General features: G+C 40.3%; 2 protein-coding genes across 3 annotated transcripts; one reads left to right on the top strand and one right to left on the bottom strand.

Annotated features, from left to right (window-relative positions):
- Window positions 1–1,501: 1,501 nt before the first annotated feature.
- On the bottom strand, window positions 1,502–13,909 carry anxa11a (annexin A11a). 2 transcript variants are annotated; one of them, XM_071514992.1, is made up of 15 exons: window positions 13,794–13,909; window positions 11,298–11,512; window positions 10,251–10,345; window positions 9,196–9,564; window positions 7,792–7,879; window positions 7,422–7,516; window positions 6,383–6,496; window positions 6,076–6,166; window positions 5,250–5,329; window positions 5,102–5,158; window positions 4,879–4,972; window positions 4,608–4,703; window positions 3,024–3,082; window positions 2,744–2,866; window positions 1,502–2,642 (listed from the first exon to the last, which is right to left on the bottom strand). In XM_071514992.1, exons 2-15 carry the CDS (start codon window positions 11,500–11,502, stop codon window positions 2,583–2,585), a joined length of 1,626 nt encoding a protein of 541 aa, XP_071371093.1. In that variant the 5' UTR covers window positions 11,503–11,512; window positions 13,794–13,909; the 3' UTR covers window positions 1,502–2,582. The 2 variants fall into 2 exon arrangements, with proteins under 2 accessions (XP_071371093.1, XP_071371094.1); XM_071514993.1 differs by having other exon boundaries at window positions 9,196–9,417.
- A 2,128-nt stretch (window positions 13,910–16,037) lies between these two features.
- Window positions 16,038–20,484, top strand: LOC139640820 (zinc finger CCHC domain-containing protein 24-like; the record flags this gene model as incomplete). The annotated part of the gene is made up of 2 exons (XM_071514991.1): window positions 16,038–16,459; window positions 20,284–20,484. Coding segments are annotated over exons 1-2 (441 nt in total), but the record flags the coding sequence as incomplete, so codon positions are not given.
- Between the last annotated feature and the right edge of the window lie 1,939 nt (window positions 20,485–22,423).

Raw genomic sequence — 22,423 nt, 5'->3', positions numbered from 1 at the left:
GTCTGTACCCTACTTCTGTGTTTGAATACAGAGGAGACAGCCTGATGCTTTTTTATCTTGAGGGCATGAATCAGCTCATTATTTAGACAACAGAGGCGGTGTTACTAGCTGTCTGAGAATCGACTTAGATATTATTAAACAGATTTGTTCATCAGACAGCCCAGATCAGGGCAAAGAATAGCATTATCTTTTATTGCAAACATTGTCAGCATATCCATCCATCATCTTGTATTCTAGCCAAATTGTCTCGAGCGGACGAGTTTATAGATTTTTTTTTTTATTCCCCAGTCTGAAAAGAGTTCTGGATAATAGACTGGCTGTCAATGCTAAGGGTTGCTAAACAATTACTTTATCATCCACTCCTGTTGACACACTTTTATTTACTACATCCATATACAATTCATTCTCCACAATGCTGTATCCATTTAAACCCTTTGCATGGCCATGAAAGTATTCCCAAGGTGTTGAATGAGCCAGTTCAAAAAGGAGGAGGTGGGAACATGTTAGAGGAGAATGATGACTTGTTGGTGCCCTCCATCAATATGTTGACCCTTCTTAAAACATGTTTTTTATGTGAAGTCACCATTTACCCATAATGCTTCAGACCTCAAATCATTCTTCTGAGAGATTTCCCAAAGGATTACATCACTTTAATAGACATTAATCAGGCAATTCAAGGTAACATCGACTTAAACAACCTTCAACTGGACACCTGCAACAGATGGGAGTCTTCTGATCATCATCATATGGAAATTACATTGTTAGCAAAAATGTGTGGAAACATAATGCTGTTGAAATTATCTTCCAAAAACTCAAATTTTCATAAATATTTCAGTAACAGTAACCTAAAGATCTAGGCTGTCCAGAGCCCTCAAGCCTTCTCTGCCACTCCCAGTCAGTTTTAAATAACGTGAAGCGATCAAAACTGATTCCTCCAACATGGCCGTTATCCAAGTGTCCCTCGGGCCTCTGACAGCGCTGCAGACATGCTAGACTTGTTTAATGTGGCCAAGGCAGCTTTATGGATGCCATCAATCCCACAGGCTGCCCCCTCCTCACGTCCCAGAGTTATTGATCGCAGTGCAGTTAACACACACTACCATAGCCACCCAAGCACTGAGCCGCGTCTCTACAGTCAAGTGTGTTCAACAGAATTTTAAGTGAAGCCAACAGGACCTAATAGGGCATGCAGCGTTGCATGTGCAGCCACACAAGCAGGTCTCACTCCCTCAAGGAAAGAGAAGTGAATTCTCTGTATTGATTATGTCTGTGAAATCGTGTGCATTTATTCACTTACCATTGGGGACTATATTGATGGGGTGTATGGCAATGCCTGTGAGACTTTTAATATATTCACTGCAGGAGAATGAAGAAGACACCTTTTTGTTATGTGGCCTAAATAAATGTATTTTATGTCTAAATATATTGTGATCATGCTCATTGATCTAGCACAATCATATAGTGAACCATGTCCATTACAGATGAGCATTTATGCATGAACTGAATTGCAAAGCAGTTGTTTTTATTATTTTTATATTACAGTATAAAGTTTCAGTTATGAGCTGTGCTTCCTGAAATACAAATTGCTCACTCATGGTGTCCTCCCTGGGAAACAACAAAAAGGCTTCACTGCCCTCTGCAGGCAACTTGGATCCACTGCCAAGACCTAATATTTTCATAGCTGTCATGATTCAAGATATATTGTACTGCAAAGGTAATATGGTAGTATGCTTCATGAGAAGCATTTTTATTGCTCTTATGGTTACCTTGTCTGTGCACCAGTAAAGGGATTTAATAGACATGACTATGAATTTGAGATGGATGCCCATGAGTCTAAACTGGGCCTGTTCATAAGAAGTGGTTTGTTGAAATCTTTGTCTTTATTCTTTGCATGTGATAGAGCAGAAACACTTCCAATGTGGATTGTCAATATTTATTTTCTGATACACCTGATGATAAAAGCACCAACAATTTTTTGAAATGTGACGCTTGAGGTTTTATATTACACTGACAGGCATACACAAATAAATGTAGATTAAAATTAAAGCCATCCGTGAATACAGCATAACTATGATGAACAAAAAAATAGGCAAGTGTAGACAAAATATAAAAGAGAATAAATGCAAACATTAACAGACTTTGTTACTTTGGTACTTAGCTGCTAGGTATTCTGACATCTCATGTTTTATTCAGCATTGCTAAACATTAGAAAATTAACTGATTTGGCTGATAAACAATCTCATGACATTAGACATAATATTGGCTAAATTCAAATAAGATATACTTCTAAAAATATATAGTTCTTAAATCCAAATGTACTCTTACAAATCTAATCTTATTAGGGCATGTATATTCAACTCATATATCCAGATATCACGAGTGAAAAAATATAAAACTTTTTTGCACATAACGTAGAAAAAAAGAAACAGTAATGATATGAGGTTCTTACTACTAGATAAACATTGCATTGAGAGTAGTGGCACGGCATGCGGTTTGGCAGATTGTGGTGTATAGTATAGGTCAGCCAATAAACAGATATTTGTAGGAGATTTCAATGATGTAGCAGATATTCTGCTTCCTTTTCAGTCACTGCCTCCACAGAGCTTCAATAGCAGTTTCTTATAGTCTCCTGATGTGTCTCCCTGCCAATAAAACATAAGCATCAGCAAACCGATTCTCCCACCCATCCATTCATCCATGGTGCTCTGGTTATTTAGGTTGTGTATGTGGTGGAGATACTTACAGAGATGTGCGTGTACAGCGACTTGCCGTAGTTTTTCACGTATTCCTGGCGGATATCCAGCAGGTCAACCTCAGAGCGGGAGACCATGATCCGGATCAGGGCGCTGTCCTTGGTCCCAGCTCCCTGAGAGCAAACAAAAACACACACACACACACACACACACACACACACACAGTAAGGGTAACATATAGTAGATTACATATTGATAAAATTGTCGCAGTATTATTTTGTAATGTACAGAAAATTATTATCCATCTAAACAAGATGGGGTGTGTCTCACCCTCATGGCCTTGTAGAGCCTCTCAGCAAAGTAGGCGGGTGTATTCTTAATACACTTGACTGAAACAGAAGAAACAGTGATTTATGCAACTACTGTACACACCCTAATGTATACCTTGTCTTTGTATCTTTTTTTATACAAATAAAGTGATTAGAATCACTCTCAGTGCATTATAGAAGAGGACAATCTATGTAGAGCTGCAAGATGAGGATGAAGGAGACAGCAAATCTTTCCTGATCTCCTATCTGAGAAGTGAACTATTAAAAATCAAGCACTGCATACACCACATTTGTGTGACAGAGGAAGATGGAATGAATGAAGTTCAATAAGCAAACTAAAAAAGGTAAAGGATTTTGAAAAATCTGAAATTAGAAACAAAAACATTAGTTTTTGTTCAGTCAAGTGAAATGGAACACAATGCTTCACGACAACGACAAACACTGCAGTGCACACCACCTCAAAATGAAGATTTATCTTTATAGACCAAGGTTGTAATAATGGATGTATATAATCAAAACACATCTAAAAATCAGGTTACTGTACCATAACCCTGAGCAATGTCAGCAAAAAAGGGAAAAACACAATATAAAAGATTATGCACTGTACACGGCCCCCACCTCCACTACTGCTTTCACCTTCAACAATACATTAGCTGATAAACAATCACATAACAATATATATAATATTGGCAAAATTCAAAATAAGATCTACTTCTAAAAATATATAGTTCTTAAATCCAAATGTATTCTTTTACAAATCTAATCTTATTAGGGCATGTATATTCAACTCAAATATCCACATATCACAAGTGAAAAAATATTAAACTTTTTTGCACATAATGTAGAAAAAAGGAAACAGTAATGATATGAGGTTCTTACTACTACGTGCATCACCCAGGTGGGTGCTACACATCGGTGGTGGATGAGTTGAGTTCCCCCCCCTGATATGTGAAGCGCTTTGAGTACCTAGAAAAGCGCTATATAAATGTAATCAATTATTATTATTATTATTACTAGATAAGCATTGCATTGAGAGCAGTGGCACGGCATGTGGTTTTGCAGATTGTGGTGTATAGTATAGGTCAGCCAATAAACAGATATTTTTTAGGAGATGTCAATGATGTGGCTAGATTCTGCTTCCTTTTCAGTCACTGCCTCCACAGAGCTTCAACAGCAGTTTCTTATAGTCTCCTGATGTGTCTTGTAATACCAATGGATGTATATTATCAAAACACATCTAAAAATCAGGTTACTGTGCCATAATCCTGAGCAATGTCAGCAAAAAAGGGAAAAACACAAAAAGATTATGCATTTAGAGGGCTACTGGTATCACTTTCAACAACACATTATGTAATCTGTAACATGTAATACATTGAGCATGGAAAATGTTTTTATTATAGTGTCATTGTACCTAGTTAATGGGTTATTGTTACGTCACACATGTAGACGAGCGTCTGCACTTGTCATGTAGTAAATATGTGCAGCTAGCTCTTAACAATACATGGGTGTCGCCCTTCGAAGACCAGACCTGTATAGGTGTGGTCTTCGTGTATGTACGTATGTACACGTGTGTGCGGATTCTTACCCACTGCTAACATGCCACTCTCCAGGTCCCCGGACATCTCCCTGCTGATACTCTTCTCAATATCCCTGCCACACATCTGCTGGTACTCATGAAACACTACACACACACACACACACACACACACACACAACATAACTTGTCAGTAACAAAAACGTACAGCCAAAATAGTATTTGCACTGGTATTTGTGGCCAGATTCTGTTATTCTCTGAGATGTTTTAATAAATGCTGAACTGATTAACTTGTGTTGCCTGTGATCATTTCTTTGTGTACCTGCTCTGAGATGGGGTTTGCTCCTGGCACACAAAATAGCATTGAACTTGGACTCGTCAGTTCCCAGCTTGTTCTCTCCAGCAGCATAGAGGGCCTACAAAGAGAACAGTAATATGTACAAAGCTAAATATCTTTGCAGTCAACAGGTCAGGTAATATGCAATTTAAGAATTGTGGATAAATCATCAAGCCGTCATTATTAATGAGAATGAAGCAGACTTTACCTGAGCATCTTGCTTGGCTAAAGCGACGTCCACATGTTCTCGTTCGTCACGATTACCCTAAAAGTACAAAGACAAATATTTCTAATCATATCTGTATGCAGTTGCTAATAGACGTTAGGTATACGGGTACTATGGGTTGTAGCTGTACCTGGGCAAGTGAGATCAGGAGCCTCCGGAAGTGGCCTGAGGTGTCCCCACTGATGGCATTCTCCAGAGTCTTCTTGTAATCTGCAATGACACAAGAATGATGAAAAAAAAACACACGGGCACAAAGAGACTAAGGTTCGACCGATGGGGGTTTTTGAAGGCCGATATTTTTGGACTGAAGAATAAGATTTAATAATAAATAATTCAATATTTTGTGTCGATAATCAATATTTACATTTCCAGGGCAAAAAATAACAATTATTCAATTATTCCTGGCAAGGTAGAAAAGCCTCTGAAACAGCTTTTAGACCAAGAGACACTAAAAGTCTCCACTGAAACCCAGATTTCTTTTAGGGTTAGCAGCTCTTAATGGCAGGGAGACCCACCCCATCTATTCAATGGTAGGAAAAACTCTCGGATAGATTACCATCTTTAAGTGAATAATTAATTTACTGCAAAGAAAATAACATTTCATTGCAGATTTTATAGACTGTTTTGTATGTAGCTGCAGTCAGGGAGGAACCGTCATCATATCGGCAGCGGACGACTTGACTGGACGATTTCTGATATTTAAAAGGCCAACATCATCCCGATATATTGGTCAACCAAGACAACCAACCATCTAACCCTAACAGAAACTAACAAATCATGACAGATGTGAATGTATATGTGCAATTTAGCATCTGCATCTAATTATTTCATAGTGGTACACAAATCTAGACACAATGAGCTTGTCCACCAATGTAGTAACAATCTTTCAGCACAGGGGTATGATGCAGTGTGATAAAGGAGAGCAGTAGTTGCACTCTAGCCTGGGGGCATCTCACCTGTTTTGTAAACCCGGTTAATCTCCTTGATTTCCGCGTTGGAGCGAGAAGACAGGATCTCTATTAGGCAGGCTTCGTCGGTTCCAGCTCCCTGTTAGGAGGACAAAACAGAGATTAGCTCAAGCCCTCCTCCCCACTGGCCTACTTCAGATTTATAGCCAAAACGTTCCTATTTGAGGTAAGCTAATAATGATGTTTTTATGTTGCAAAAAGGTGTAGTAATGTGGATTGTAAGCAATTTTATATTAAAAAGAAAGATGGTAAATATACAGAAAATTGTTGCCAGGTTTTCTTGGTGAGTGCTAACCTTTATGGCGGTTTTGAGCTCGTAGGCATCAAGCTCAGCTGGGGTCTTCATCATGGCCATAACCAGCTTCCTGAAGTCCCCAGACAGTTCTGAATGGAGGTCCTTAATCAGATCCTGGAAGAGGAAACAACATGGAATACTTGGAATGGAATGCTTCGAATACTTCAAAACCATGTTCAACTGCTGCTGTGAGAAACTTGCTCCAAAAAGCTCTGTGGCATAGCTATAATGAGCTCTGAGGACATCCAATCCCCTTCCATTTTACTGGCCGCAGTAGCACCTGTTGTCGGGTTGTCACCATCATGCACTTGGTAATGCACTCTGAGCCAACCACGGTGCTACATTGGCAAATGGTGCTTGTCACATTTTTTTTTTAGAGTGCAAAATACTCTCTTCTAATAGTAAAAATGGTACTATTTGGTGGGCCTAAAAGACACACACACATACTGGATGTCAATTATTTTAGGCTTTCAGGCTTCTCAACAGCTAGGCATTGTCCCCATTTCAAAATGTCTGCAGTTTCTGCAGAAGCAAATGATGGTCATGAAAATAGAATTCTGGCTGAAGGACTGAACCACTTCCAATATGTGGTCCGGTTCTTGCTGTGGGGACAAGTTATGGGAATACAATATGACCACCAATGGATCATGGTGACTCAGGAGTCAAGCTCATGAACATATACACAAACAAACAAACAAACAAACATGCACACACACACACACACACACACACACACACACACACACACACACACACCCTCACACACACGCACACACCCACACACACGTGGATGCCCTTTACACAGCAGTACAGTTTTCCGGTGCCTGTCAGAACAGGAACAGCAGTCCACATATGAAAGCATGAAAGCATTCTACTGCACACTGAAAAGTTTCAAACTCATTTCATACTTATATATTCAATGTATCTATACAACAGCTACAATGGAGTGATACACACACACACACACATCACATATGAACTTTAAACTATCACAATGACAGCATATAATCTTAGCAATAAGCATGATGGTGATTGTTACCTTCCCATAGGCGGTTTTGAAGGACCTGAGCATAGGCATGCGCTGCTTGTTGGAGCGACTCCCCAGTAAGTCAATAATGGCTTGCTCATCAGTTCCTGTACAGACAAGTCCACAATATCAAACCTGATATGGTTCACAGATTATATATGCCCTCATTTCCCATTACCAGTGGTTTACTTATACTTAAAAACAGCCAAATATCCTTATACAGACATACAACCTGAAAAATATAAAATGTTCCCACTTAGACAACGTCCAGAGCAGAAAGTGCATCCAAAGGACACCACAGTTCATTCTGCCTTGACCTAACAAATAGCAAACACTAATTAAGTTCTCATTGTGTTTTTTAAGATGTGTTCAAAGCACTCACCAAAGCCCTTCATGGCCTTCCTCAGGACCTCCACATCTTTCAGTGGATCAGCTCCAGGAAAATCCTTGATTGTTCCCCTGAATCCTCTCTGAGAGAACAATACAGCAATTTCCGTAGTGCAACAATGTTATTCCAACAAAGAGTCTCAGTCAGTTTTAGATAGTACATGAATGTATTTGACTTCTATTAGGGGTGCAAATTTTCAGAAATTTCCTTAATCGTTCCGTCGGTCACGTTAATGACCAATTAATCGATTAATCATTATGTAAAAAACAGCTTTTGACATAGAAAATAGAAAATAGAAAATGTGTGTTTTTACACCTGTCTTTAGGCCTACTCAACAAGTTACTAAACCAAGCATAATTCAAAAGAGTTGGGACCCCTGACAACGGACGTCAGTGTTTCCCACAGGCTGAAAATGTACTTTCTTTAGAGTTAATTACTTTAAATTGTCTTTACATTGTGTCCAACTGAACCCAACTGGCGGAATATGCAATGAAGTCTCTGCACTGCATTCATGTCTACTTTCTGAGTGTTGAGCAGCGTTAGAATTGTCCGATTGAAAAGTATCAAGTTACTCTTTACTGTTACAACACTGATTGTGGAATTTTATATTTTTTTTTACGAATGTTTTCAGAACGGGAGACGGACTGTCAGGCTGAGTACAGAGCTACTGCATCGCCAAATGACAGACATGACGTGATGCACACATTAGACACATTACAGAGCGATTTAGATCAATTTCTATACATTGATTAACTGTTTATGTTGTGCCGGCCGTGCCGATATTGTGGCGCTGCCACAGTTTATGTATTGGAAACAATGGCACGACAATCTACTGGTTTATTTAAGAATAAGAGCGTATCTGCGTGGTCAGGGATGAGTCCAGTGCGCAGCCTGGTGACAGTCAGTCCATCCGCTGAAACACACACTCCAGGCAACAGCTGTCCCGGGTGGGGAGGCACAAATAGTGTCGCGCCAACTTCGCCAGCCGGGGGAATGCATTCTCTTTCATTGTGCTTGTAGAGGTGCTGTATTTCAACTTTGTATTACAATGTTGACAATGAACACTGTTGTCTTTTCGGGTGTAATGCTTCTGCCCGCTTGCTTGGCTTTCTTCTTCCTCTGTATAGGCGGTGAAAGTTAAATTGCGCCCTCCTGGCAGTAAATCATTTCCGAAAAAAATTTATTAATCGATCGTCGATTAACATCCCTAACTTCTATTTATCATTTGGTGAATCAAGAAGATAAAGCTATACTATATTTCGTAAAATATGTAAATGTAATAATGCGTGAGGTGTGTGTGTTTATGTGTGTGTGTGTGTAACAAGAAACATGAATTAATTCACTAACAGCAAAGGGCAACAAATAGCAGAGATAAACACCCTTTCCAATGTCTCTTACATTGATTGCCGGAGCTACAGGCATGGCTCCTCCTCCGTAGCTTGGCATGGATGGATTGGGTGATGGGACCTTTGGGTAACCTGGCATAGGCGCCGGTGCTGCTCCATAACCAGGCATGGACGGGTTGGGTGATGGTGCACGAGGGTACCCAGGCATGGGCTGGCCTGGCTGACCAGGGTAGCCCATCCCTGGGGCTTGGGGTTGGGGCATGGTCCCTCCTGGCTGCGGGTACAGGCCATATGGCTGTTGGTTAGGGGAGGGGGCACCAAACCCCCCAGGCTGAGGGGCAGGTGGGTACCCCCCAGGGGCTTGGTTGAACATGGACGGGTTTGGAGTAAACCCTCCCATGGACGCAGAGATCTGGTTGGCCTGTGGTTGGGAAAGATTGGCATCCCATAATATGTGCGCAGAGTACTGAATGTTACCATTTGTATGCAAGCAAAAGTATTTGGTCACACCTTTTTTGGATCAGACTCCTTTATGGATTCCCCATTATCTATGTCAACATTTAACAAATGTTCCAGTAACTAACCTTTATCCTGAATGTAACCTGAGCACAGAAACAACTGATGTTCCCAATGTATTGAACTTCTACAAATTATCCACTGTACAAGTAAATATCCAAACAAAGTGTGGCCATGCTAAATTATAAAATAGGCAAATATCAGCTTTAGAGCTCTGATTACAGACATGAGATTGCAACGTAAACAAGACACAGAAATTGAATTAGAAAGGTAAAAGATAGGAAAGTTGCGCCAGACTGTCAGGTTTTAGAAGCACTGATAAAAGTAGCTAACCAAGTAAATTATTATTTCACTCATGCGAGAGAACTGGAAAGGGAAGTTGACAAAGAAAGATGCAATGCTGAGGACTTTAGGATGCAGACTTGGAAAAGTCTTACCGTTAAATAAAAAGATGTGATATTCCATTTATGGCTGTGTAATTCATTCTAACTGGAATATTCAACACAATCATCTGATCATGTTGAATTGCAAACATTTCATAGAATTTTGTGGATAAGGGTGAAGGTGGTTTTCATGCTAAACCATGCTTACCATGGCAGGAAGACTGGCAGCGTTGAATCCAGCGTTGGGTAAGTTGTCAAGACCTATGGAGGGATAACCACCAGGAGGCCCACCACCCCAGCTGCCTGCAACAGATAACACAGATAAGGATAGACGTCACTTCACTATGCATTAAATGTTGAGGAGAGTTGAGTGCTACCAAATGTCTGGAGGAATGGAGAGTATTAGATTCAGATTGGAATGAGCCATCCTTACTGGCACTGCCCTAGTTCTCATTCCCAACTAGTTAACAGGTAGGCTAAAAAGCTCCGGACACAGAATGGGAGTACTATGTGAAAACTGGACTGTGAGTTGCTTCTCTCAGCAACAGCTGATGTTTGTTTGTGTTTTTTGAGGGAAAAAAGACCTTCCAGTCAGTTAAATCTAAACCTCATGATCTCTGCTGCCTACATTCAGGACATGACTCACTCACCCATGCCTCTGGATCCTAAGAAGGGCAAGTGTCCATCAGAGTCCCTTGTCCTTAACAACCCATGTTTCACTTTCTCTTACTTTTACTACTTTTACTACTATAAGTTAGGGCTGGGCGATATGGACCAAAAATCATATCTCCGTATTTTTAGGCTGAATGACGATACACAATATATATCTCGGTATTTTCTATGAAGTGGGCTAAATGTTCAGTTGTAAGTAGGGCTGGGTGATATGGACAAAATCAAATATCACAATATTTTTGACCAAATACCTTGATATCGATATTGACAATATTGTAGGGATGACTATTGGTGCTTTCACAAAATATTTACACAATGAGATTTTTGATAAATAATCATCAGTAATGTGGATATAATGACTAAGTGGGTAAAGGCAAATAATAGAACAGCTAGAACAGTCTGGTAAGTTCAGAAAATGACATCACTTTACTGTAATGCAGCCTTTAAAACCAGGAAAAGACACTTATGCCATATCACGATATTACGATATCCAAAATACGATATCGATATAATATTGATATATAATATATCGCCCAGCCCTACTATAAGTACATTTCATTACATTGTTGTGATGCAGCTTTACCTGCTGGTGGTGCAGGTGGGTAGCCTCCAGCTTGTGAAGGATAACCACCAGCCTGAGGAGGGTATCCGCCTGCCTGAGACGGGTAGCCTCCTGCTTGGGGAGGGTACACTCCAGGCTGGGGTGGGTAGGTCCCAGGTTGTGGAGGATAAACCCCAGGCTGTGGAGGGTAGCCGCCTGCCTGAGAGGGGTATCCAGGGTAGCTCATGCTTTTAAACCTAAAAAAGAATTGTCAAATCATTGGGCTGTCAAATATTATCTATTACTAAATTATATGTTGTGCATCCTCCAAGGCTACTTAGATAAGAATTTAACAGTTCCACTGCTGAAGTGCATCTGTTTGTTGACAAGAGGAATTCATAAAGAAGTAGACTAGACTGTTGAGAAGACAGCTTTAAACAGACGGCACCTTTAAGACAACTTGAATGTGTTGACATAGCAACAACAGAGCTGAAAACACACCCAGCTCTAAACAAGTCCCTCCTTCATCTTTCCCAGTAGTCCCACTGGGCAGAACCAAGACATGAGCGATCTGAATTTCCAGAACAGTTGCATTTTTCCATTAACTATGCAGTGAAAAATGTAGCTCCATTTTAGTTACAGTAATCCAACAGCTAATTGTTATACTAAAGCAACAGTAATACATACAATACTAACAGTATGCTTTACAAGTGAAGTTCCCTGACTAATTTGTATAGCCTACTCAGCCTCAGTGTTTTGCACTTCAATGGACCTATAAGCAAACACATTGCCTATTCAATTGATCTTACTGGTTTGTTTTTTCAGTTTTCCGAATATGAACTTTGCAACTGAGTTTGCAATCGATACACCACAGCCTGTGTTTTAAAATGGAGCAATGTGGCATAGCAATCTCATGGAAGGCTAAACTCATTCCAGGGCAGTTGGATCACAGACATTTTTTAGTTGGGTGGTGGGATGGTGAGGAAACTTTCATTTTGGTTAAGTGAATTACTGTATGAAAAGCCCACGTTCCAATAAGCCTATTTGTTCCATGGTCAAATACACTTTCGTGGACTTAAATGGAACAGCCTTCTCCTCTGCTTTGCATTTTATGGATGTGGAAAAAATGACAGGCGTTGCTGTGTTTGAATAGCAACACAGTGCGAGGGGAGCTACCTTATGGAATACAGAGGTCAATTCAGCTGTGGCAGAAACATTTAAATGAAATGAATAGCCTACAACATTTCATGATATAATCTACATTCAAATCCTTGTAGACACAAGCTATGCACAGTCACAGTGTTTGAGGAGTTAACTGAGACATGGGGAAAGAAAATAAAGTTCTCTATTCAGTCCTTGGACAGCATCCTGTATTTGCACACACGTCTTCCTTCCTACTTGGCTATGCCCTACAGTTCATATCAAAAACAGAGACACTGATACAATGTCAGAGTAAAAAGTGGCATTGTGATACTGTTATAACCCATTAGGCCAGAAAAAGTGTGGTTTGTCTATTTTAGGCCAATGGTGTAACGTTAGGTTATAAACACACCTCAAGTGGCTTTGACTAAATATGGCAGCTGTCACAGTTAAAACTGTGAGAAATCACGCCCACAATGCAAAGCCATAATCTGCTTGGGGTGTACAGGATCCATTGGTCAGATAATACCAGGAAGACGTTCAAATATCTGAAGAAAATAAAAAACAAAAACACAAAAAAAAAACGAATATGAAGTTACCCACCTCCTCAAATGTTGCAATAGGGGAAGTGTGTATATGATCGAAAGCTTATTCAGCCACAGAGGCTAAATGTGACAGTCAAAACTATAATTAAACTTACTATGAATGTCCTGATTGTTTCTCAACTCACGATAGATGCAGGCGTGTCAGTTATAACGTTACTTTTTCTAGCTTGCAAGGCCCTGTTCGGCCCAAGAAAGTTCCCCACATGAAAAGAAAAAGACTAACAGTCGAATATAAGTAACGTTACAATGTACTGATAGATGTAATGTTACATGGTGTTAAACAGCTAGCCTCAATAGCACATAATGGCTATTCCGACTAACGTTTAATACATTGAAAAAGAAAAGGTTTCGCCTTTAACCGTAGGCTATCCAACTCGGCCCTACTTAGGCCTGTCCAAATCTCCAATTGCAAACTACGTCCCAAGTCTATTACATAACGTTAATCTATGCTGCTAGACCAGCCTTGTAGTCAGTTGAACCTTCTCGGACGCTGTAACCAACAGTGTTAGCATAAACAACTGCATTTTTCAACAGCGGTATGTAGCTACGACCGAGTCCGACATGTTGTAGCCTTAAAAATAGGTAAAACCTTCTTGGTGGGCGAGCAAGGCACTGGTTTCCGTAACGTTGACAGGCTAACAACAACGTCAGGAAGAGAACTAGCATAGTAGACTACGAAACAACTCTACACGACAAGTTGTAACGTAGCGTATTACTAAAATGCATTATTTTTTCAGTTCTGTATGATTCTATCCCAACCCCAATCTATAGTTATTTGATTTTTGCCACTTACTTTCGTCTGCTAGCAGTCTCTTCCTGGAGGACGTATTACTTTAACTAGCCGCAGTCTTGACTGTATTTAACTGTTGTGGGTGGGACTCATATTTTCCATGTGCAGAACCCACCCATTTGCTGTCAAAGCGGTGACGGACAGCGATTCACTTTCCATGTGATACAACTCTTAAACAATTAGGTTTACCGGTATATACTGTACATGTCGCAATGACACACCGGAAAATTTGACAGAGCCATCATCTGATCAGTAGGCTATTTCACAAGAGTGACCCTACGGTTATTCATTGTGTCCATGAATGAGGGCTATTATTTGAAAATTGTATTGCGTCAAAATAAATTTGTAGGCCTAACGTTACTCAGTTAAACCCACCTGAACTCAGCTAAACCACATTTTTATTTGTGGAATAGAATTTACCCACCTTCAAGGCCGACAAAAACTAAACAATTTGAATTCATAGAAGGCTATACATCCTGCAAGGTAGTATCAAATAATGTAAATTTAATGAAGGTAAGGGCGGGGAGAAAGAGGGGAGAAAAGGGCATAATTCTTTTATCAAAGTGTAAATATTTTTTTGTTTACATCGGTAATTACGATGCCTTGAGATGATCATCAGCCGGAGGCAATTTTTTACTAACCTTTTTATTTAGCCTACCTCTACATCACTGATCCTACCTTTACAAAAAGGTAGATCCATTTAGCCTATTTATTATGCAATGAATGTTGACAGGCTATTTATCTTTATTATAACGCATGTGGTGGACACTTACCACAAGAGGGAGCCCCATTTAAAGTATTCAGTATGCTTTCTACATGTCGGCAAGGCCCTGGACCTGTTGCTCTGCCCTGAAGGCCTGGGCCTGAAATTTCCATCAGTAAGGCTATTCTAATATTGTCGATAATATTTGTACCATCTAAAAATAATCTCTTCATCTGCTAAACGTTATTATTACATATTACAGCTGCTTGAGTTTGTTTTTTTAATCTAACTCCTGCGTGTAATAATTATGTTTACACCACGTTTGTTAAGAATCAATTATAGACGCATGTAGCAAATTCATCAGTGATCCAGCATTTCTGAACAGATGAATAGATTTCTTTTAGATGGTAGACTAACTATTATTGACAATAGTAGAATAACTAGTGTGGATTTCAGTCTACGTGAAACTCTGTTGACTTAAGAAATGGCAGGTGATCATATGAGCCTTTAGACTCACTAAGTTAAGACACTAAAGATGAGAGTCAGTTGTTAAGTGCAGACTACTCACCTCTGCCCATCCCTGAATAAACAAAACACCCATCTCTCTCTCTCTCTCTCTCTCTCTCTCTCTCTCTCTCTCTCTCTCTCTCCCTATCTCCCTATCTCTCTCTCTTACTCTCACACCACACACACACACACACACACACACACACACACACACACACACACACACACACACACACACACAAGATAGCAATAGTAGGCCTGTAAAATCACAATGTAAAATCACAACAGCAGTGCTACTACACAAAGACAATAGGTGTCATTTTCAACACATCTGTATTTCCTCTTAGGGACAACTCATATTTGTGTTAGGCTACTTTTCAGCACATATTATGCAACATTATTACTGTAACATATCTTGTTAGTGTATTCACATGGGCGTCTATTGCTATAACACGGTGTGAGCACTAAATAAACCCAAATTTGATTTTATAGCCTAGTTTTATTAGCCTATTTAAATGAAGTGCAAAGGTCAAGCAAAACTCTATTTGGAAGTCAATATTCCCTCTAAACTGTGGGCGTCTGTGCAACATAGTTTGGTGACCTACATTTAATAATTTTCACACTGACCAAAATATACTATCTCGTCAGTCAGTTGTGGCTGTATTTTCTCCCCACAAATTTAGTCTGTACTAGGCTATAAACGGGTTTGGAAATGTTGGTGTCTAGATGTATGGACCTCGTATTAATTTGGGGTTTAGTAATTGACATCCCCGAATATTTATTATCGAGGAGGCTGAGTTGTTGGATTGAGAGTTCAAATTACTAACGAGGAGCCAGATTAAGCAATTGTTTTAACCAGTGTCAAACGAGTATTCATATGAGTTAGAAACCAGACGCTCATTCGCTTGCGTCCACCGTGACGCACAGTCGTCCTCATTACATATTCAATGAGCCTCTCTCTGCCCGCTGCAATAAAGGCAGATAGCGGACCATGGGGAGCAGGGGAAAACTTTTTATACTGACATGTTAGCGCAATGACTTTTGAGTAACATTTCACTGGGACTAGGCTCCCGGCGTGAGGAGGATAGGGTCCTTTACGGGAAGAAAAAGGAGCACTTGCCATCTGCCGGGGTAAGGGAACGAAAAGAAAACGGCGAAGAGTTGAGACCAATCCAAGAATCAGCGGTGGAAAAGCCAGTTTACCCATTTGACTTGAAAGATGAGCTTGTTGTCTGCCATAGACACGAGTGCGTCCGTGTACCAGCCTGCGCAACTCCTCAACTGGGTCTATCTCTCCTTACAAGACACCCACCAGACCAGCGCCTTTGACGCGTTCAGACCCGAACCCAACTCTTCCCACCCGGATCTCAGTTTCAGCAAGACTCCCGCAGCGGCGGACTTGAGCTCTTCTCTGAACTCCAACTATCTCAACAACTTCTTTCAACTGCAGCGGAATGAGGTGAAAGATGGCATGCCGCTTAATTATCTGGGGGTTTTAGATTCTGGTTGGGTTTAATGGGACATCTATCACTGCGTGAAACTGATTGCTGTGGTTGATCTGTCATGTCTGTTCTGCAAATGTTTGAGCGTGTACAACAAGGGCTATTCTGGTAGGATACACATAACCGCCATGACATCTCTTATATGGACAATAGACTTAAGTCTAATCTTTTTCATCAGCAGTTTCCAAAATGCATTATCCTGCTGGGTTGTTAGTGGAAGAAGCTTCTTCTAAACAACATATCAGAACACTTATGGAAAATAACTAGTAATACTGTCATACTTTAGAAGAAACAAGAAGGATGCAAATATCACAGCAAAAGTATATGTCCAGAAAGGAACATTATAGACATAATGGTGATGCCATAGGAAATAAAAATACAAGGTCACTCTAACTCAGTCAGACACACCGCAACACCCTGTGGGAATATTATAGGAATATTATACTGATTTTAATTAAGGAAGATTCTCATTGGGGCAGCTGTTAGGCATAGCTCATTAGTTTTTAAGAACTCATGATTTGACTAGATAAATATAACTACAGGTCTACTAAATGTTTCTGTCTTGCAATAGGCTGTTCCATTCCCTGTCCCCTCTAATGTAATTGATGATAAACTGTGGATATTACAGGCCAATTGCTTGGCCTGCTGGGATGGATCAGGTCTGTGGTCGGCATACTGATGAGCTGTGGTTCTAAATAAAGGTGAAACTGTTCGGCTAAGATATGCATTATCAGAGGCCTTTTTAATCAGAGGTTTTTCTGATCAGAGAGAGGGAGAGAGGGCGAGAGAGATTGAGGTAAATGTTTTACCCTGCACACCTAGCGGCAGGCCATTGCTGAGATCTACTTTCTCTGACTTCTTCAAATAGATCAGGTTGTGCAAACAAAATCAAGGCTTGTTTACATATTGTCTATTTCTGTAGCTATGTGTAATTTTAGGGACAAATATGCCAATAATGTATGCATGGTGCAAACCTGATACTCCATACTCCCATACTGTGCACAGATACCCCCCCCCCCCCCCCCACACACACACACACACACACACACACACACACACACACACACACACATACTGTAGGGGAAACTGTAGCCCTCCTAAAGAATATAAGTCTCCCAGCTTGTTGATTAAACTGCAAATGATCTGAGTTGCTTAGATTTGCGTTACTATGATGCTTTGTGTTTAAAACTTTAAACTGTTGGTCAAGGGGAAGATGAATAGTGTATTCAGTATCTATAGCCAGTGTACATTTATTATTGTGGTAATCATAGAGGCTTTCAAAGTCGTTTAACATGAAACAGTCTTCTGAAAAATGGGTGTGCACGTTATACATTACAGCTATTGTGTAATGCCATGCAATCCCCTGGAGTATAAAGTGTTTCAAACTGAAAGAACACACGTACAGTCTGGAAACGGTTTAAGGGGGGATCGTTTTGCAACTTACTGTACTCGATAAGCCAAGTAAAATAAACCACTCTAGAGATTTGATGAAAAGATGAGTAATGTGTAGTTGTTTTTGCTGTCAGAGATCACACAACAGTCTGTTCAAAGTGAAATAGGGGATAAATTAATGCGTTTGATGCTGATTGGGAGCAGTCAAATATCCTTACCACAGTTCCATCCCTCTTTTTATCTCTCTTTTAACTTTGTTCCAAGATAAGACAAACACTTTTACTGTGGAGTGTAGTTAGGCTACTTTTGAACATTACACATTTTTATTGTCAGAGAAAAAATGCAATTAAGGATAGGAAATTATAAGTTTCACAGTTTCATATTTCTTTTCCATTCTAATCACCTGCATTAATAGAGCCACATAGCATTTCCTCTGTAATTCCTTGCAGTTTTACCCTAGCACAAATCAAGCAGACACTGACACCTTAAAGGTTTTCTCTTGACACCACAGCGCTGCTTTAACCACCCCCACCCCACCCCCCCCCCCACCCCCGCCGTGTGACGCCTCATCCCTGGATCTGTGAAAGCAGTCACAGATCTGCTGCAGTTGTCCAACTCACTGGGACCCAGAGGAAGTCGGTACCAGTTTGGTCCTCAGTGCGTCGGCCAATACACACATACACATCCATGGCCACACACATACACACACAAGCTCTCTCTCTCTCTCCCCTCTCTTCCTTTCTCTTCCTCTCTCTGTCTCTCTCTCTCCTTCTGTGTCTCACTCACTTTCTTACTCACTCACACACGCACCCACACACCCACCACACATACAAACACACACACACACACACACACACACAAAATAAATAAACAAGCAGGCTCACCCACCATTAGCAGATGTGTGTGAAATCTGTTTCCTTTAGGTTGACACTAGGAGGTCTAAGGCCAAAATGAAGATATGTAAGGGACATAAACGAAACGAAAGTTTCACTCCTGTTTTAGCTTTGTAAACATATGTATGCAATCTGCACTAAGTTCTAAGTTTAGTAAATGTAATAAGATGTGCATTTCCACAAAGAGTGATAATACATAGGCGAATATGCAGAGTGCTAAACTAAATGGCAGATGGGAAACTATAGAAACAAACGAGCCGTAATGCTTTGATTTATGCCGGCTAGATCTAATAAATGAACATGAGTCTTGGAGCTGAGTCTCACAGCCTGGTCAGATAAAGACTTGGACTTAGGCACTGGACAGGTTGCCAAGTGTAAGGTTTCTGTGCTGTGCAACATTAGACATCAACAATAACATCACTTCCCAAAACATAACTGTCTCTGTAGGAGAGACGTTACCCTCAGTAATGAGCAGAATTATCTGTGTGTTTCACTGTGCCATCATACTCATTCAGTTTTTTATTTGAGAGTGATGTGTCCAAAGATTGATTATGGTGTGGCTAAACTATTGACTTTTCTAAGCAGATGTCACAATCATAGCTAGTTAAACTGTTTTGAAATAAGAATGTGTTTATTTATTGAACAACCTGTCCACACAATTACATGACCATCTGAAATATAAACTGCTTTACACTTAAATCTTTGTGATTTTACTCAGAAGTCAATTCCTGGCTGTCGTTTTTAGATTGAATTGGAACAAAGGAGGACACGAATGAGACAGGAAGTAACTGCAGGCTATGCTTTCCCTGTTATTAATATTCAGAGGGCATCTTGTATGAATTCACTGGGCCAGTGGCATGCAACACTGCTTACTGTGGCTCAGAGCAGACTACAAACAATGACCATGGCTAGTTTACCTCCAACAGCGCATGGTGACATTGCTGATGTTCCACAGGCTGGCGAGGGAACATGCCTCCCATCTTGTATACAATGAGTCATCCTCTCTAAAGTCCTGTCTTTCTCTGTGGACATGCTCAGTACTTTTCCAGCTCAGAAGCACAGCTGGGCCTCTCGCCAGATGTTCTGAATTTAATGAGAGAAATGATCTTGGAGGGTTTTTTGCGCAAGAGAAAATAGGACAGAGAGCACTCAAAGGAAATTGATGATTAAACCCAACATCTCAAACACTCCAAACCAAAAATGCAATGTTTTATGTGATATTATCTTGTTTGTGGTACTGCAGCACAGCATCTGTCAACAAATTATATTTTATGAAACTCTGAGAGAAGGGAGTTTGTACGTGTGTTGTTTATAAACATGCCCCAAAGTTGTTTTTTTTTAACTCAATCTATTACAGTAAGTGAATAAGGATTCTGTAAATGCACACACATTCTATAGAGTGCTCACATTTTTTAGGTGATACTTAACTTACTTCAAAGATTTTGAAGAATTTAAGGGTAATAATTGACCTTGTTGCCTATCTTCCTGTCTTGTAGGCCTTAAACAACAACGTGTATAAGAATGTGTCGCCCTACGGCTCCCTGAACAACATTGTGGACGGGCTGAACTCCCTGACGGACCATTTCTCCGACCTTTCCCTCTCTTCAGAACCAAGAAAGCCCAGCAAGAGACCCCCACCCAACTACTTGTGCCACCTGTGCTTCAACAAGGGTCATTACATCAAAGACTGCCCTCAGGTGAGAGAAATGTGCATTGCATAATGTAGGCTGCAAATAGTGATATGACACAAATAGCTTATAACAATGTAAATGCCCTATTATGTTCGATGTAATAGAATCTGAGACAAATCATGGTTATGAACTGATAAGTAATATAATTCCATTGTTGTAGTAGTAATCTGGTCTTTTGCGTTACATTGACTTGTGTGTGTGATTTCAGAGTTCTTCAGTGTCATATTTTTTTTAAGATGAGTCGTACAAGCCTATGATGCCACTAAAAACTTCTGCTTGCTGTTAAACCAGCCAATCCTTGTGTCTCTGTCTCTCTGTTGCTCTCTCTCTCTCTCTCTCTCTCTCTCTCTCTCTCTCTCTCTCTCTCTCTCTCTCTCTCTGGCTCTGGTCTGACCTACTTGTTAAACAGGCAGGCCTCTGTCTTCTGTAGTCATGTGTGTGTGTGTGTGTGTGTGTGTGTGTATATGTGTGTGTGTGTATGTTAATTGTCACACCACTGAACTTCACGTTGCAAGAAACTATCCGTTATAACTGCTATAAATAAACTTGTTGCATTATTTCAAGAGTGAGAGACAAGATTGTTTTCACTGTCCATCCTTGGATTTCACCGTATCATCATGTTAGCTATGGATTTATACAATGAAAACTCCCTGAACAAAGATCAGCTGTCTTTTCCGGTTAGTCTGATTTTGTGACATGTAACCAAAGTCAGTGGATTAATCCGCATATTTTCGCAAATCTCAGTTTTTTATGAAAAATAATATGCACAGTTACATTATCCCCCCTTCCAGTTTTCCCCTGTCTCAGTCTGTTATGATGCAGGTATTTGTGTGAGGCAAATAATAGTCACCGTGGCAAATCAACCGTGAACTCCAGCTGGGAGGTCACGTGCACACTAATGTATGACTAACGGGGTCCAAGCTGTTGTCAACTCCATGAATTTAATCTACCAAAAGCATTTTAGCGCTCCATCCCGTTTACTTGTACTGGAAAAGTGTTCTGGGCACTAACATCCATTCAGGAACAAAGCCCAGGTTGGTAGACTGAGTAGATAATACAGGCTGATGCAGGCGTGCAGTCTGTATGGTATGGAACCCTTCTTATGTATTAGAAATCATATTGTGGTTTGACTATAGTTATGATATAGACTTATCTATGAAAACATCCCAAAATGTGAGAGAAAGACCTGTGCTATGAGATATATGATATAGATATTGTGTTGATTTAACCGTACCATGACTGAAGTGCCATTTTGAGCATTTCGCAAGAGATATTGAGGAAGGAATGGACCACAAAATTACTGTGGCGGTTCTCTCATTCTGGTTTTTCAAGAATTTGTTTTATATAGCATCTTGTAAAGGCAAACTCTATGGTTGGGCCTGCGGCCTGAAAGTGATTTGATTTCATAAGAGGAACACAGTGTCACTTTCCCTCTGAATTGTGGAATTTTAGCACAGAGTTGTTGTTTTTTTGTTAGGCTGATGGTGACTAATATTCTCTCTCTCTCTGTCTCTCTCTCTCTCTCTCTGCCTCTTTCCTTTTCCTCTTTCCTTTCTCTCCTCTCTCTCTCTCTTTCTCTCCTTTCTCTGGGTGAGGTGCAATAGTGTAACCCCAGCTCTGAGTCTCTGTTGCATGGAATGGTAATGAGGAGCAGATGTGAGATTAAAATGCTTTGACTCCCTTTATGACAGATGATGACTGGTCTCAGGAGGTCTGTAAAAGACCTGTCCACTGATGAAATATCTCCTGCACTGCTCCAAACCCCAATGTGTGGGAATTAGATCATCCATTGACAACTCCAACGGGATTTTTTGGTGGTGGTATATTATGTACCATGTAACTTTTGCCTTTTTTCTGCCTTTACGTGATCCTGTGATTGCTGACACTAGCCTTGACCAATCGTCTTTATGTTTAACTTTGGAGCAGATGTGAATTGAGTGATGAG

Source organism: Centroberyx affinis, unplaced genomic scaffold (genome assembly GCF_046629955.1).
Source record: "Centroberyx affinis isolate AG114_WGS23_722 - 3 ecotype Tasmania unplaced genomic scaffold, CSIRO-AGI_Caff_v1 ptg000292l_1, whole genome shotgun sequence".
Taxonomy (NCBI): Eukaryota; Metazoa; Chordata; class Actinopteri; order Beryciformes; family Berycidae; genus Centroberyx; species Centroberyx affinis.
This window is presented reverse-complemented; position numbering and strand designations above follow the sequence as displayed.

Coding starts and splice junctions, on each gene's coding strand:
- anxa11a (XM_071514992.1), bottom strand. CDS start 11,502: ATGAGCTACCCTGGATACCCCTCTCAGGCAGGCGGCTACCCTCCACAG. Junction 5,330..6,075: donor TAACCGGGTTTACAAAACAG/GTGAGATGCCCC, acceptor GTGTCATTGCAG/ATTACAAGAAGACTCTGGAG. Junction 2,867..3,023: donor GGCTCTACAAGGCCATGAGG/GTGAGACACACC, acceptor GTTTGCTCTCAG/GGAGCTGGGACCAAGGACAG.